This window comes from Manihot esculenta, chromosome 15 (assembly GCF_001659605.2).
Source record: "Manihot esculenta cultivar AM560-2 chromosome 15, M.esculenta_v8, whole genome shotgun sequence".
Classification (NCBI taxonomy): Eukaryota; Viridiplantae; Streptophyta; class Magnoliopsida; order Malpighiales; family Euphorbiaceae; genus Manihot; species Manihot esculenta.
In genome coordinates, this window is record NC_035175.2 from 5,287,637 (window position 1) to 5,305,947 (window position 18,311).

Consider the following 18,311-nt stretch of genomic DNA (forward strand, 5'->3'; position numbering starts at 1 on the left):
TTATCAAAGACAAAATAACTGATGAGGCAGAGACAGAGATAAAAACACATAAATTAGATGAAATATTTAATGATCGTGTTATGTTATAGTTGGATTAGGATAATTTATTTATTATAATTATTATATGTATAGTTTAATTATGAATAATAATATCCATCATAATTCATTATATTATTACAATATATGTGTAATTAACGTAATAAAATTTTGGAATAATATATTTATCTACATTTTTCTCCCAATTTATCATTACTCCCTTTGTTATACAATAATAGTCTTGTATTTTCATGTAAATTAAGAAAACATAATTTATACAATTAAATTTTGTTTAGCTAAATAGTCCTTCGATGTGTGTTATTTTATTAAAAGAATTAAATTAATCTTATATCACTGAATTTAAATGAAATGCTATTCGTAATTATAAACCGAAATATATCCATCACTTTAATTAATTACTTTCTGTTTAGAATATAAAATTTTAATTTAATTAAAATTTTTCTTATAAAATTTTTATTTAAAATAAAAAAATTTAAAATCTTTTAATTTAAAAAATTTTCATTAAAATAAAATTATGAATATTTCGTAAAAATTTATTTGAATTTTTTTTTTATAAAATCATTCGTAACAAATTAGAGATTAAACAAATCATGTATTTTAAAAATTTAAATTTTATATTATAATTTTTCACATACAAACACAAGGTAACATTATTTTTCATATCCCCTATAAGCGTAAAAGTTTTTTAATACAATATTCCTATTCGAGGAGTGCACAACTGTATGAATAAATTCACATTAGCCAATCAAGGGTCCAACTTAGAATTGTTGATGTTTAATTAGATCAATTAATCATAAATGAAAAAGTATGATTCGTTTCGTTTAAAATTCTTATTAATGTGAAAGTTCTTCTAAGATATGAATAAGTAATTGACCTTAGTTGAGTGTATAAAAAAATTTGGACACTCAAGTGCATCATAGAATTTTCCTTTTTTAAAAACCAATCTTACATGAATAGCTGAAAATCCAATTGATTCATTCAGACATTTCAATTGGACAAATACGCCATGTAACTGCACCTGCTTTGTTTTTGACATGAACACCCAATCATTAATTAAATAAATATTTCAATAAAAAAAATAAATGGCCTCTATATTTACGCTTTAACTTTGAATTCGGTGGGTATTTGGATGCCTACAAATTTAAATTTCTAGATTGAGTGGTAAGGGCCGAGGCAATCCACACCTCCCAGTACGTACTCCACCACCATGTCCACCTCCACCACCAATACGGCCAACAAGATATAGGGCGACTGTGAAATAATTAAGGTATTATCATCTTGAAAAGAACTGCCCTTCTCATCCACAAACTTCCTAGCAACATGCAGTAGCAGTTCATCAAACAAGAGCACGAAGAAGCAACACGAGAAACAATGTCAAAGTAATCTCTGATGTGTAGCGAATCAGTTTGTATATAGCTAAGATAGGCTATGGCGAGAAGTGAGGATGCGAGGAGAATATAAAGGCAGCGAAGGTCAAGATTAAGATATAATTAATAAAGAGAGAGCAAAGTTGAGAAGATTTCTTAGTTTTCAGCTCATCTTCTATCCAAAAACCGTGTTGAAATATTAAATGCACCCAGCGGTGTTCACTGGAAAGGATCGAGCTTGGGCTTCGATAATCTAGCTAAGCCTCTTGCATTATTCTGACGCTTATACATTTTTATATATTATCTGATGGCACACTGCATGAAGAAGGAGAGGAGAGAGCAGGCTTCATTCAAGGTGATATTACTATTTTATTTTCTTCATTAATCAACCATTACAAGAGCAATCAAACATCAAAGAGTAATTACGAAAACAACGCTTTGAAAGCAACAGAGCACTCATTCAACATCATGGAGATTAAACTACGTTGAGCAAATAATAATTAGTAATCTTTGGGATACTTTCGAGTCCTTGTGTCCTCAAGGCAATCCACCTCCAAGTCCACCTCCAGCACCTCCCCCTGCACCAAACCCTCCTCCAGCTCCACCGCCAAGTCCACCTCCTCCACCACCTCCAAATCCTCCTCCTCCTCCAGCTCCACCACCTAGCCCACCCCCAGCACCTCCTCCAAATCCACCACCAAAACCTGCTCCTCCACCTAATCCTCCACCACCACCACCTCCCAATCCTCCACCACCACCAGCACCTCCACCTAAACCACCTCCAGCTCCACCACCAGCACCTCCTCCAAATCCAGCACCACCACCAAGTCCGCCTCCACCACCTAAACCGCCACCACCTCCAGCACCGCCACCTATGCCACCACCATGGTGGAAGAAATTCTTCTCATCCTCAAAAGAAGCCTTTTCAGTCACAAGCTTCCTAGCGCTAGTGGTGCAAACTAGCGCACCCAAAAGCAAAACGAGTAGCAAGTTAATATTAAAAGTCATCTTCGCTAAGTTGTGATGATATAGCCAGAAGATGACTTAATTTGGTAAGAAGTGAAGAATCAAAGAAGAGGGTTATATAGAGAAATGCGAAAGCTTAAGATGGAAGAGCACAGTTGAGCGTCTTAAATTGTTCATCTTCTCATCTAAAAACCGTATAAATGAGTTAATGCAGCCAACTGTGGCTGTTGAAAAAGAAACCCTAAGCATGCCCCACACACCTGACCAATTCAAGTAAAGCTTTAGTTTGCTTTATCTATGGAGGAAAATTTTTCTTTCTGACAACCAGTTGCATGGAGTAATGGTTTAGTACTAGTTCTGCATCGACTTGAGTTGCATCTTGATAAACTCTTTGGGGTATAACAGGTGTTCACAGCTCCCACTCGCTCTGCATGAAAACACACAGCACTAGAGCATGCAGGCAGTGATAACACGTAGGACAACTCACCTTATTTCATTATTCTTTTAATAATTAATCTGACAGTTAATGTACTTTATAATGAAGTAAGAGGCAGTGTAATTATTTATATCTTCACCCCATAATAATTTCTATTCAAAATTTATAATTAACAGTTTTAATTTTAGAAACATTTATAATAATTTATTTAAAATAACTTTCAAATTGTTAAATTTTTCATATATTAATATTAAAAACTTATACTAGAGTGACTTGGTTGATATGACCATAGTTGGGAGGGGTTTCATAGTCATGCATCCAGCCATGTGTTTGAGGCCACCGACAAAGGGTCCACTGCGCGACGCCGACAATGCACTAATAAACCCATGGAATCGAGGGGCCGTGTCGGATAGCCACATGGGCACCAAGAATTATTAATTTACTCCTAAAGAGTGAAAATTTGCTTCGTGTGAGATGAATGTGAATATAAACGTGCTACAATCGCACGTGTTATAAATACAATAAATACAAAGAGAGACGATGAAAATTCAGTATTAATAAGATTTTAAAAGTTAAGAAGTTTTTTAATAAGATATTAATTTCTCTTAAAATTACTTTAGTTACAATCAGGAAAATGTCAAAAATATTTTTTCAAGAAAACATGTATTTTTCCAAAATGAACAAAAACAGAAACTATAATATCATAGACAAAGAAAAATTCAAAGCAGCTTTTTGAATTATTATTTATCAAAATTTGAATGAGTTTAATTTGATGTTTTTATATATTTAAACATTTGATTTTATATTCAAACATATTATGATCTAATAAAATATTAATTATATTTTTAAAATAATATGTTATTTTTATCATAATCAAATATTATATTTTATAATTTTAAATGTTAAAAATAATTTAAATATTTTTATGCTCGTATTTTGGATTTTAAATAGTTATTTTAATTAAAATTTTAAATAATTTTTATATTTAAAAATACAAAAATAGTATTTATATAATTAAAAAAATAATGTTTAATTATATCTAAACTTACCCATAAAGTTAAGGGGTTTATTTGGTAAAAATAAAGAATTGAGTTTATTTAGATTGTGATGTAAAATTTAAAGGTCTTATATTTCAATTTGAAAATGAATTTAGTAATCGATAAATTAGATATTTTATTAATTTTCAAATTAATTATAATTAATATATATGAATTTATCTATTTTTACTAGTGAGTGTTAATTTTGTTCTCTTATAAGTAGAAGCTATTAATTCTTAATATCTTCTTCATTGTTAAATATCATAAGGTTTTTTCACCAGCAAAAATGGATGGAAGTTCACTAATTTAAACGAATTAATAATTAAGAGATTTGAGTATTTAATTTAAAAAAATAAAAATTAATTTATTGATTATGTTAAAATTAAATGATTAAAATGTAATTTGCCAAAAGACAAGGAAAACAACGAACGTTAAAATAGGGCTTTTACTAAACCACCAAAATTCTGTCCCTAAACCTTAATCAAGCAAAGCATCAAAGTAGAAACAATAAGTAAGCAAGAAAACACAGCAAATAAGAAATTTTCAATATGGGATTTGCCAGATGTTCCAATGGGCCAGCTTCCACCACATATCCAGCTTCAAAGAACTCGGTGTTGTTTGCAAAGCAGATGCTCCTATCCACGTATGTCTCACCTACTTTCTTCTTCTTTTCTTGATTCTCTGGGTCTCTTTATTCAAAAGGGCTTTATTTATAGCAAGTTCCTCTTTTTAGATATCTTGCCTCTTTCCCCTTTTTAATGTCCTTTTTGAAATTAATCATGTTGTTATTTGGAAATAAGGAAAATTTTTTTTGGACTTTAAGAGTGGGAGAATGGCCAGTCAATGGAGCTTAATACAGTTGCCGAGCATGGTTTAGGTGACATGCTCAAATCCGATATATGGATATGAATGTATGTCGAATTACTTTCATCTAATTCTCCACCTTAACCCGCGATAGCTCTATTTTTTTTAAACCTTTTAGTTAGTTTCAATATTTATTAATTTGGACTGCTACACTTATTTCCTTAAAAAACTTACGAAAGGATTGAATTTTACTTTGTGATGGTTGGATTTATCATTGGAGAGAAAGCACTAAGAATTGTGTTTAGTACCGTTGCTCAGCATTGTGAGTCTACATGGATATGTTGAATGTTGGATTTCTATCACCTTCTTATGTATATGTGCGCGTGTCTGTGTGTTTGTGTATGAATCTATTCATTATAAAGGACAAAACTTGGATTGTTATTGTGATGATGTTTTATCTCAATGTAATTAAACAAGTGTGAGGGTCTTTGTTTTGATGGCTTTATTTGTCTCTCAAATTTCTGATAATTTAGGATTTTGGATTGTGCAGACTGGTAATAAAATCTACTCTGGTGCCTATGCCTCAATGGGGATCGATAATAGTGTGCATTTAGGTAGTTTCCGCGACAACTTTAAAGTTGAAGTGATTCGACTAAGGATGATATGGAGTTTGACATGATCGGTATTGATGCAACAGTAGCTAATTCATTTCGAAGGATTCTCATTTCTGAGGTGTGCCTATATACTGCCTTGTTGTGAGGGGTTATGTGTTTTCTGGATATTCATGCATGCTTGATTTTCTCTATTTATTCTAGTTTTCTGTGCTTTTTTGCATTATTTAATATCTTATGATTGGCTTCAAATTTTGAAACATATTATGTAGCTTCCTGCGATGGCTATTGAAAAAGTCCTTATTGCGAACAATACATCACTTATCCAAGTTGAAGTCCTTTCTCACAGGTTGGGCCTTATTCCAATCAGTGCTGACCCTAGGCTGTTTGAGTATCTTTCTGGTTGACTTCAATTTTCACTGTTCTTCCTCCCTCTTTTCTGAAAGATAGATAAACATATTGCTGACAATTAATTAATTTCTTCTTTTTTTACCGTCCCTCTTTTCCTTTTATATAATAGCAAATGACACCCCAAATGAAAAGAACACCATTGTCTTCAAACTTCATGTTCATTGCAAATGAGGTGAACCTCATCGTACAGGTAAAGTTGTAATTCTCTATAGATTACATGTAAAGCCAATTATTTGGATCTTAATTTTTCAATCTAATGATAATGCCATTTTTTACTACAGTCTATTTCTGAAGAATTGAAGTGGTTACCAAATGGGAGTGAGTTTATCAAGGAATCAGAAAAAGTTGATACAAAGCCTAGCACCTATACTTCTTTTACTTGCAGCCAAGATTCCCTACAGAATCCTCAAGCAAGCCAATCGGCCCAGCAGAAGACAAGATAATACTTGCTAAACTTGGCCCTGGACAGGCAAGAAAATTTTCTGCTTTGTTTTTTTTTTTGGATCTTCTTCACCTCTTCTAATAAAATATTCATCGCTTATCATCAGAATGAAAATTAAAGAATAAAAAAGAAAAGAAAGAAATGGTGACTGCTTCTTTTACCAAATTCTTTTGATGCCATGTCTTTTTTATACTTTGCATATTGCAGAATGTGCTAGGTTTTTGCATTTATTTGCTGATGAGATATGGTGATGATAATTATGTTGCAATATATATAATAAGAAAGAACGTGCTGCACCCATAAAGACTGCCATAGTGGTACCCTTTTGTTGAACCTTGAGGATTATACTGCATAGGATGTATAACACCGAGAACTCCAAATTCATATCCAATGAATGGAGGGGAACATTTGAGCATTTTTTTCTTTCTGCAACTTATGTTCAGCAAGTATAGGAAATTTATGTATGCTGTATACTTCTAAATTAAATGTGCAAACAAAAAGCTGCAGCATTCTAATTTAATATGGGGCAATAATTTTCTAGTGGCGGGACTAAATTAGACTCCCAAAGGTTGGTGCCATGAAATCAAACTTTTCTTCAGGGTTGCAAGGAGGTTACTAACTAGAAAATATTACATCAGCATAATGCAGCAGGTGATGTAAAGTTTTTAACCTATCTAAAATTCCATTTGCTCTTTTTCCCCCTTCCTTTTCCTTTGGTATCTATATACTATCTGGTTAACACAATGTAGATACTTTTCTGAACATTTCCTTATTCTGGCAAAGTTAGGCTGAGTCATCATTGAAGTTCAATGTTCTTTACAGGAAATTGAACTTGAAGCTCATGCTGTTAAAGGCATTGGTAAAACACATGCAAAATGGTCCCCTGTTGCCGCTGCTTGGTACCGGATGCTTCCTGAGGTGAGAAGTTTTTTAACACAAGCAACCCCTCAAATACAAATTTCCCTTTTGTGATTTTGATTTTTAATCATATTTTCTTTTCTCTTTTTTCTTCTCACCTTCTTCCTATGTAGGTTGTTTTATTACAAGATGTTGAAGATGAGACAGCTGAAGAGCTTAAGAAGAAATGCCCTGTTAACTTATTTGATATTGAAGACATTGGCAATGGTAAAGTTCCCTTCATTTTTTTTAATATGTCCTTGACTAAATAAAATGAGAGTGATGCAAGTCGAATAGTTGGGTCATGTGTTCTACTAGTATTTTTATGAGTACACCTGTACATGTACCTTCAGTACTGGTTGGACTTTCTAATTGGTCTGATTCAACATTTCCAATGCACTCTGTCTTTAGATGAATTATAACTTTTTTCTCTTGTAATGCTCCCTTGATATCCAGCAAAAAAATTGTCAGTGTCTTCTGTACTTGTGAAAAAGTTCTGTCTAGACTCTAGATGCTGATAGTTTGTAGCTAAATTTAAAGATATGTAATTTTGAATCTCCTGACTTCACCTTTTGGCTGGATGAATGTCTCAAATAGTGATTTGACTGTTGAGCAGGAAAGAAAAGGGCAAATGTTGCTCGACCACGGGCTTGGACGTTGTGTAGGGAGTGCCTTAGAGGGGAAGAATGGGATAAACGTGTGGCACTGCGTCGCGTTAAAGATCATTTTATATGTAATTAACATGATCCTTGTGCATCAAATGAGGTTAGAAAGAATTAATATATATATATATTTTTTGTCTATTCTTATTATTAGAAAGGGAAAAAGAGTTTTAGCTTTGGCTTTTAATTACTTGCATTGAGATTTTGGGAAAAAATATCAATTCTTACTTCCATCCTTTCCTTTTAACCAGTTACTATTGAATCCACTGGAGCATTGCCTCCTGAAGTGCTATTTACTGAAGCTGTGAAGATTTTGGAAGACAAGTGCGAACGTGTAATTACTGAGCTTTCTTGATTCTTTTCCTCCCTCTATTTGTATATTATGGAAAGAATTTAGTCGTGTAAGGGCTGTACTGGAAATAGTGCATCTTATGTTCCTTCTGGAGATAAATTTTTGTGCACCTCTTGGTTAAATGAATTTGCCCCTGTCCATTATAAAATCCTAGTTTTTGCCAAATGTGAATTTTTAATGGATTTAACACATGATTATGCACTCTGTTTTATCATGAAAGAAGAATTCTTACTGGTTCCCACCTTGCGAAATAATTCTTTTACTGGCTTGATCAATATCTTGCCTGAAGCTCAAACATATTGGCTTGCTTGATCCTCTGGAGGCTATTAGGTAATAATATTAAGTTTAGAAATTAATTCAGTATTCATAGATAAATAAAGGAGGCTATTAAGCTCAGGAATTGATAAAAGCTAATATGGGGTTCTCGAAAAAGTTATAATAATAACAGGGAAGAAGTGCACCATGTGCCAACCTGCATGGGTGGTCCAAAAGTCTAGTTGTCTATTTGTATGGTGTCTGAATATTGTATTTGCATATTTGTCAAGTTTCTGTTTTCTTTTTCTTTTTTTCAATATTTTGCCTAACTCATTATTTTTAGTTGATCCTGTTTTGATTCAGTAGTCTGTGATCTATCAAATAATTGAACAAGTTTTCTTGTGTTTTTAAAATGGGTAAAAAGTTAAATTTGCCGATGAATTATACAGGAAAAGCTGACAATATCATTTTTTTTTTTAAAATTTGCTCTTAACTATAATTAAATTTATCTCCATTTATTTGGTTTTATTTACATTTTTAACAATATTTAGGAATATTTTTAGATTGAAAAATAAAATTTATTATTTTTAATCCTGACTGTCTGATTTGGCCCAAATTCCGACCTTTTGTCGTTTTCAAAACACCCGGCGAATCCAAAAGTAAAACAATTACCAATTACTAATTGATCAACGACTGCACCTTAGTTTTGATGCATGCTAACACTTAGAATCAAACAGAATAATTGAATATATTAAATAATATAATAATTTAGTTGCCATTTTATTCTTTATATTCAAAATTATTTGTTTTTGTTAACTTAATTTATTTTGCATTACTAAAAATAATTAACAACCATCAATCAAAATCTTTGCTTCAGAGAATCCGTAATTTACTAGTTCCTGCGCGCCTCTGCTTCAAATTCTAAGCTGCACCAAAGAGAAAATACTTAGATCCGTTGAATGCTACGCATAATGAATTCAGAGGCAAGTGTTTCAAATAGCTCTGTTTTCTCTAACTATATCCCATTTGTTTAAATAAGTTTTTCTTCAAATTCCATTGCTCATTCATAAAAATAACAAGGGTTTTGTCTGTCATGGTTTAAAAATTAGTCTCAAAGTTTAAAAATATAATTAACAGGTGAAAGTAAGTGATGATGATCTAGATCTCACCCACCATCCAGGCAGATCAACTGTTGCTACTTGCCACTTTCTGCTCACACTACTCTCCTCATCATTAATTCACCCTCCTATTTTAAGCACCAATGATGCTCTGTCTCTTTCTTCATTACATAACTTATATTTTAATGAAAAATACTCTTTAGTATTTATAACACGAAAAAATTCACTAATTAATTTCTTAATTTTAAAAAATATATTAAAACGTTTTTTATATTTTAAAAAATCTATCAATTAATTTTTTCATTAATTTTAACTATTAAGTATTATAAAAAATTTTAAAAATTTGAGAGATGTTATAAATTTTTCAAAATAATAAGAATTAAATAATAAAATATTTAACGGTAAAATGATTGGTAAAATGATTGGAGGATTAAGTAATAGATTTTTTAAAATGTTATGAATATTTTAATATAATTTTTAAAATTAATAGATTATTTAGTGAGTTTTTGTATTATAAAATTTAAATAGTAATTTTTTATGTTTTAATATTCACATGAGCAAAGCCAAGTTAGCAAATTGGCTACAACTGAAAAGTCAATTAAGTTAAGATTCCTTTTAATCATTCAGCCTTTTTTTGATTTTTTTGGTTAAGTATGAAAAACTTCATCAGTACACAGTAGGGTCTGAACTCTACCCTGCATGTATAAAATGGGCAAAATCCAAGTTCTGAGAATCAAGTGATGCTGCTACTACTAATAGTAAATTTGCAACCCCACCTTCATGGGTCATGGCTCATGGCTCATGTCATGTCTATGAGACAAACAACCAAAGGAACCAATATTGAAGACTAGGTACCCAATTCTCAAAAAAAAATTTCTCCTCTTTTTGTGGGGACAAGATTAGGTATTTGGCAAATCAGGCCTCTTAAGAATTGCATGGCACTATAATTTTCAGAGATTTGTGGCCATGATTTGAACCCAACTTTTTATATTATAAAATAAGTATTAGACTATCATTTATGCTTACGCAGACATAAAAAAAAAAAATCTAAACTCTGAATACAAGTGGTAATCCACTTGAGGATGTGTGAATGTTAGGGCAAGGAATTAGTTTAGAAGCAAATCTACTAAAAAGATTCAAGTGCCAAATTTGTGTTGTAAAAACATTCCTATTCTAAGCATACAAGGCTGTACATAGATCCTGTTGGAATTAGTGAAGATTTCTTCACATTGACATTGATAGAGTGAGTTTTTCAGATTTCAGATATCCCAAAATTAGATAATTGCTTATACTATTCAAATACAAGTTTCTGTTTTAACAGTTCTTTATTTGGGAAAGTTGTTTGTCATGGGAAAAAGTTTGCTAATATAAATATTTTTTTTTTCTATTTGATATGAACCCAGATTAATTTAGCCAATAAATTTCAGGTATTGAATTATTTACCTAGAAAAACCCTCAATTTTTGGAGCAGGAATGAGTATTCCTACTAAGTCAGCAGATGTGCTCATAATCATTCAATGCAAAAATAGGCATTTTTTGGAGGACTATAAGGAAAAAGTTTTAGGGAATAGGGGGACTCAATCATCATTTAAAAAACTTGATGCACTGGGAGGCAAACTGAGACAGCTCAAAAAGCATGAGATGAGAGACAGCTTGGAGCTTTCCAAGGCCCAAACAAAGGGGGAAAGAAAAGAAATAATAAAAAGTAGGAAACTGAAAATAATAATAAACAAATAAACACCTAAAAAGAGTCGCTTTAGCTTTGACCCCTCCCCCCCCCTCTCTCTTGCTTTACGTGGTAGACCCAACTCTCTTTTAACTCACTCTCTCAAAGGCCGAAGCTTTTCATTGTCTCCCTTCTTTTCTCTCTCTCTCTCCACACATATTAGGGAGAGGGAACTCTCACAATTTGCCCTTTTTTTCTCTCTCAATAGTCCATGGATGAGCGTAGTGACTGATTTCTTTACGCCCCACTGCAACAGTACACTCTCAAAGCTCTGATCTTTTGAAGCCAGGTACTCTCATTTTTGGGCTTCTTTTATCTTCACTTTTAACTAGTCTTTCGATTTTCTTGGTGGGTTTTTCGCTTATTTTTGTACTTGTTTTGATTTCTAGAGTCTGAATCTTTTGTGGGTTCTGGATCCGAAGAGCTGGACCTTTGATTTGAGATCTGTAACTTCTTCTGTATCTTTTTTATTATCTTCTCCTCCTTTGGGTTTTGCTAGTTTTAAGAGCTATAGAGAAACTGCATTTGGGTGTGAATTGATTGATTCTCTCTTGCTCAATATTGTTCACTTGAAAGTTTCCACTATTTTTCGTGGAAAAGGGTTGCTATTTTTCTGATATTTTTGTTAATTTCTCGTTGGTGTCTCCTGATTGTCCTTTTCGAGATGATATTTGATTGGGCCGCATGCAATCAGTTAGCTAATTTTCCATTTTAGTTTCTGATTAACTGAATACTGTACTGAAATTTTACTTGTTGTGTATACTGTGTATAGTATGTTAGTTATATTTATTCTAGGGCTTGTATATGGATCATGTAAATGTAAAGATGATCATGATTTGTTTCTCCTTTTGCTGCTGTGCTGGCTGTTGATAATTTAGATCATGATCTATGAATTTTTCATTCCACATACTCTCTATTCTTTTCTTTTTCCCCCTTTCTGGAGAAAAATATAGTGTCTGTTCATTCCAATATGCAGAAATTGATTTTATGTTGATCATTTTTAACTATAATCTTGTAGGAAAACTACAAATCTACTGTCCATGAATTTAAAGATGAAGGAAAGCAGGACTGCTGGTGCATGTACAATGCTCGGTGCTGACTGATGGATTTTCTTAATTTGTTCTATGTGAAAAATCTGCTTTCTTTCAATGGCATCAAAAGCTACTGCTGGGACTTCCCCAGAAAAGCAGAGAAAAACCATTGGTAATCAGACAGCTGAAGGAAAGTACCGCAAGCCCTCATCTTCGCAGGTTACAAAGACAAGCAAATCAGAGCCAGTCACCCCCAGAAAACCACCTCAAAATGCACAAGTTGCATCAAAACAAGTTTCTGTAGCAACAACAGAGGAACATAAATCACTGGTTTTTCATAAATCAGACAATGTCAATTCTTTAGCTGATAAGTTATCTTCAGGTTTGTCCTTTGTTGATCCAAAACAAGGGACAATTTCTGTGGGTCCTGAAGTTAGTAATGCTAGGGATTCACCAGGAAGTACAGCTGATCAAGAAAGTAAAAGTTTACGGAATGAAACTGACCCTAGTTCTGCTAAGGTTAGTGATGGCAGCCTTGCAAAGACTAGTGGTAGTGCCAAAGTTAGCGAACGAGCTGACTTTGTTGAGAGTGGGAAAAGCAGTGTGAACAGAGGAAGCACAAGCAGTGATGTCAGTGATGAGAGTACTTGTAGCAGTTTAAGCAGCAGTGTTAACAAACCTCACAAAGCCAATGATATCCGATGGGAAGCTATACAGGCTGTACGTGCAAAAGATGGGGTACTGGGTGTGAACCATTTCAGATTGCTAAAGAGGTTGGGCTGTGGGGATATTGGAAGCGTTTATCTTTCAGAATTGAGTGGAACAAAGTGTTACTTTGCAATGAAGGTTATGGACAAAGCATCTTTAGCGAGTCGTAAGAAACTTCTTCGAGCTCAAACAGAGAGAGAAATACTGCAGTGTTTGGACCATCCTTTCCTTCCAACTTTATATACCCATTTTGAGACTGACAAATTCTCATGTTTAGTCATGGAGTTTTGCCCTGGTGGGGACTTGCACACTCTTCGACAAAGGCAGCCAGGAAAGCATTTTTCTGAGCGGGCAGTAAAGTATGAAACTTATCCTTATCTCATCTCTATATAATTTTGAGAGGTTTTGAATCTGCATTTCCCTGCATTATTTTGCTGCTCTTTCTCATGTCATCCTGCATGGTGTTGGTAGATGCTTTGCGTTTATTTGAAGTACTGTAGAATTGTAACATTAATTTTCGTAGAAGCACTTCAGATGTACCATATAAGAATCAGGCACAGATAGTACTGAAAAACACAAAAACTGCTTTAGCTATTTGGGTAATTGGTTGGAAAATGGAAACATTTTGAATATCCTGAAAGATGATGTTGGTGCCCTAGATCGTTTGGGGTTTAAACAAGAAGAGCAATATAAAATGTAATGGGATTTGTGGGATGAGGTTTATGCATTTTGTTGGGTGTTTGTAAGAACATAGAACAAATACATACATAGAGGGAGAACATCTATTATTGTGTAGATCAGCTGCTTTATTGCTATTATGCTTCATATTGCTAACCTAGCTAAAAAAGTTATTAAGAGATGAGTATGTGTAACGATTCTGGGCTGATTTATGACTATTTTATTTCACTGAGATGGCATAGTGATTGTTAAGCATCATCACTCATGAACTTGTGCATCTCTCAAGAAATGAGGTCTATTGAAAGAACAGTTATTCAGAATAATATGTGCTGTTTTTCTGACTTTTTAATTAATGGTTTCTATGTAAATGTGAAACTCTATATTCATATGAGACACACGTTCATCTCAAATGAGTCTATTGCTTTTGCCTTGTTTAGCATTAGCTTCTATGCTGCCAATGATATGTTTGTTTGCTTTGGACCAATCTGCCATATTCTGAACAGAGATGGGAAAAAGAAAAGGGTCAAGAAGAACCAATCAAACAGATATGTTGAATTTTAATATGGACTATGAACATACTTTCCCCAGTATCTACCAAGGAATGTCATAGGTAGAGAGAATCCAAACAACTTTTTCCCCATTGCCTGCATAAGTTCACCGACCTCTGAACTGCTAATGAGCAATCCTTGTAATTAAGATGTTAGGGTTTGATTTGCTCCTTTTTCCTAATTCTCCCCTCATATGATAAATTTTTCTATAAATGGCTATTTCATCTTTATTAAGTTTTTTACTCATTACTTTAGAGGGAAAATATTGGATTTTTACTGTGGAAGTTTATTTAAACTTTTAATTTGCAAGTGAAGGTATATATCATAATGTCATCTCCTTGCAGTTTTTAATCTTAATATTTAAGGGGCCTGAGATGAAATAACATGTAAGATGATAACTGACCTTGAGGTTTATCTGTCAGATATAGAACTGTAATTTTTCCATTCTTTATATAACATGCTATTTTCCATCATAATTTTAAACATGACACTAAGAGAAAGGGAGAAAAGTGAAAATGACAAAACTTCTTTTCTTTTGGTATTTTGATCTGGTGATAAAATCATAGAACCAAGGAACTCAGGACAGTAAGAGTGGAGCGTGGACTTATAATATGCATGTCGATGTTCTCTTTTTTTGCTTATTGTGAATGGCCTGATATTTCAAATGGGGTATTGGAACTCAATTAAGTACTTTAGCTTTTGCAATTGGTTCTCCAGTCCAGTGGAGCTAACATGACTGCATAAATTGAGAATTTGTTGTGTTTCCTGATACCCTGTTGGTTATACATCAATTGGACTACAATTGGACAACCTGTCGCAGCAAGGAATAAAAACCTATTCCCGGATAACTATGGTCACTTTAAATCCTCCAAGTGCATGGGTTTATATGTCCATTATGCTTAGGTTTTTAGACAAGAACCTTGGGAAAATTGATGAGAGCATTTAGAACATAAAGCTGGAGTGACTGTGTAGTGGAAAGGCAAACTTCATATTGAATTTCACGTTCTTTAATCAAATATCATATAGGAAAATAAAAAGACTTGCTTCCTTCTGTTCTATCGATAATGATTGTAATGATTTCCTCTGACCTCTAATCTGCAGGTTCTACGTAGCCGAGGTTCTTCTTTCACTGGAATATCTCCATATGCTTGGAATTGTCTACCGTGACCTCAAGCCAGAAAATGTTCTCGTCCGTGAAGATGGACACATAATGCTTTCTGATTTTGACCTTTCCCTCCGATGTGCAGTGAGCCCAACATTAGTTAAGTCTTCAGCTCCTGAAGGCGAGCACTTGAGAAAGAACCCAGCTTACTGTGTTCAACCAGCCTGTATTGAGCCATCTTGTATCCAGCCTTCATGCGTTGTCCCCACCACATGTTTTTCCCCTCGACTCTTTCTAAGCAAATCCAGGAAAGAGAGAAAGCCCAAGAATGAAATGGGAAACCAGGTCACCCCTTTGCCAGAGCTTATTGCAGAGCCAACTGATGCACGTTCCATGTCCTTTGTAGGGACACATGAATACCTGGCCCCTGAAATTATCAAGGGTGAAGGACATGGAAGTGCTGTAGATTGGTGGACTTTTGGCATCTTTCTGTACGAGTTACTGTTTGGTAAAACTCCTTTCAAGGGATCTGGGAACCGGGCCACCTTGTTCAATGTTGTGGGTCAGCCATTGCGATTCCCTGAGTCACCAGTTGTCAGTTTCTCAGCAAGGGACCTGATTAGGGGGTTGCTAGTGAAAGAGCCACAGCATAGGTTGGCTTATAAACGAGGAGCTACAGAGATCAAACAACATCCCTTCTTTGAAGGTGTAAATTGGGCATTAATTCGTTGCGCCAGTCCACCAGAGATTCCAAGGCCACCTGAGATAGAGCAGATTCCAGCCCCACCATCAACGAGCGGTAAAGGTGCAGCTGCTGCTGTTCCTCCTGAGCAGCATAATTATCTGGAATTTGATTTCTTTTAGTTGTCCTTTAAACTTATTTTTCTATTTGTTTTTTGTTTTGTCCACGCACTTCTTGCACTTGCAGCCAATATGTAGAGTCTGTAGAACATTGAAGTTGTGGAAATTAGGGTTTTTTTTTTTTTTTTTGAAGTGATAATAGCCATATGTTCAATGTTGTTATTAAAAGATTTTCATATTTGTATTGAAGGAAGTTGAATATCTGAAATTGTGAATGCACTCAATGTACAACATGGATTTGGTTGTTTTTTTATCCTGAACACAGAGCAACTCGGATGAAATGTATGTAAGGTATGTTTTTTGGAAAATTTTTAAAGTTGTCGCGATATTTAAAATTAGAATATTTTATTTAAAATTAGAAAAAAAATATTCAAAATATAGTGAGATTCGTGAAATATTTGATGGCTTTAATTTTTAATTGATTGCTGATTTGTAAATTCGGAAGCTAAGGATTTTCATTTTTCGATGGTGTCACCTCGTTACATCAGGCTTTCACGATCCATCCTTTGAAGCTTTTTCTTTTTATATATAATTAATTTTTTTTTAACAAAAAATAAAAGGGCAAATTTTATCACTTATAAGAGAGCGAAGGAATTCTTATTCAATGCATAACTGCAATTGTAGTTAGACGAGAAAGAGAAAAAGTGTTCAGAGAAAGCGAGAAATAGAGTATGGTTTCAATGTCGGCTAGCAGAGAGGAGGTGTTAGTTTTGGCGGCTCTTCATTGACAGTCAGCGTTCATAATTGGAATTGCGCCATTACATTCAGCGCATCAATATTTTCATTAATGTTAATATTATTTTTAATTTTGTCTTTATGCTTTGGTTTTTCATCTAACTTTGCATGTCATTGCTGTTTCTTGTTTGATATTCTGGGATGCTCATCTTCTTTGTTGAGTTTAGTCTTTTTTGGTGTTCACGATGGAGATGGCGGCAATGCGACAGAATTGCATTGAGCTTGTGGCTTGTTTGAGCTTTACTAGATTTAGTTAGGCTTTGCTGTCGGATTAATTTTCTTTGGGTTTGTGGATCCTAATTTAATTGTATGGATTGGACTAGTTCTTATTAGAATTGTTTTCTCTTTTCTTTCACTAGACTTTTAAATACAATTATGTTTGATCAGAAAAATAAATCTCACCACTTCAATTTTATTGTTAAGTTTTAAATATTATTAATTAATATGAGAATTGTAAGATGTATTTTGATATAGACGGATCTAAACGCATTTTGGTATGGTTGAGTCTTTATTAAGATGATCAAGTTTTAGTTTTATTAGAGTCTGATACAAAAGTCTATTTTACGTACAAGCCTATGTCTCACTTTACATGCAAGCCTATGTCTCACTTTGATGAGTCGGATTGGATTTAAGGCTCCACGTATGAGGCTTAATTCGATTAACCTGTTGGATCGAGTTTTAACTCTATTAAAATACATATATAATTCTACTTTACATGCAAATTTAGACCTCGCTTTAATGAGTCGGATTAGGCTTAAGGTTACACATGAGAGAGATTCGGCTCGATTAATCTACTGGATTCATGAAAGATGAGTCGGACTAAACTTAAGATTACACATGTGAGATTTGGCTTGATTAACCTACTGGATCCGTGAGACAACAAATACCATAATGCTTGAAATCGTTTCCACATAGCGCTAAATAAAATTAAATGACCATTTGACTATAGTAAAAGAATACAATTTATCTAACTATACCTTAAGTCTACTTTTTTAACGGATCTTAAACATTACACTTTATCACTATCGTGGGACTTAATTTTTATATTTATTTTTATCTGATTTCTGACATCACATTTTATCACCATCATTCAACTTAATTATTATATTTATCGTAAAAAAAATAAGACTTGACTTAATTGTTATATTTATCATGAAAGAAAATAAGAATTTTTTTAAATATCTTATATGTTTTAACATTAACCTTGAAACAAAATAAATTCTAATTATATTAATAAAAAGTTAAAAGTTTCAATTTTAAATTAGATTGTACATATTCAACAATATAAAATATAAAAAATAAATAAATTCTTTATTTTTTTTTCCATAACAGCTAATTTTAGTTGTTGCAAAATACATATTTATTTATTTATAATTGTAATTAATAGAAGGAGGAAAGTTTTTAAAAGAAAGAGTTGTAAATTAATTATTGATGATGTGGTTTTATTTTTATTACCAAAAATATATTAAAAAATTTATAAACCTAAAAAAAAGAGTTGCAGAACACA

General features: G+C 33.2%; 2 protein-coding genes and 1 pseudogene across 3 annotated transcripts; 2 read left to right on the forward strand and 1 right to left on the reverse strand.

Annotated features, from left to right (window-relative positions):
• Positions 1 to 1,769: 1,769 nt before the first annotated feature.
• Positions 1,770 to 2,516, reverse strand: LOC110601322 (glycine-rich protein 23). Its single transcript, XM_021738416.2, has one exon. It carries the CDS (start codon positions 2,430 to 2,432, stop codon positions 1,962 to 1,964), a length of 471 nt encoding a protein of 156 aa, XP_021594108.1. The 5' UTR covers positions 2,433 to 2,516; the 3' UTR covers positions 1,770 to 1,961.
• A 2,697-nt stretch (positions 2,517 to 5,213) lies between these two features.
• LOC110602584 lies at positions 5,214 to 8,201 on the forward strand (annotated as a pseudogene).
• A 3,018-nt stretch (positions 8,202 to 11,219) lies between these two features.
• On the forward strand, positions 11,220 to 16,313 carry LOC110601895 (serine/threonine-protein kinase D6PK). Of its 2 annotated transcripts, XM_021739285.2 has the most exons (4): positions 11,220 to 11,430; positions 11,531 to 11,587; positions 12,160 to 13,239; positions 15,208 to 16,313. In XM_021739285.2, the coding sequence occupies exons 3-4, from the start codon at positions 12,290 to 12,292 to the stop codon at positions 16,070 to 16,072; spliced, it is 1,815 nt and encodes a 604-aa protein (XP_021594977.1). In that variant the 5' UTR covers positions 11,220 to 11,430; positions 11,531 to 11,587; positions 12,160 to 12,289; the 3' UTR covers positions 16,073 to 16,313. The 2 variants fall into 2 exon arrangements, with proteins under 2 accessions (XP_021594977.1, XP_021594976.1); XM_021739284.2 differs by lacking the exon at positions 11,531 to 11,587 and having other exon boundaries at positions 11,222 to 11,430.
• Positions 16,314 to 18,311: the final 1,998 nt, after the last annotated feature.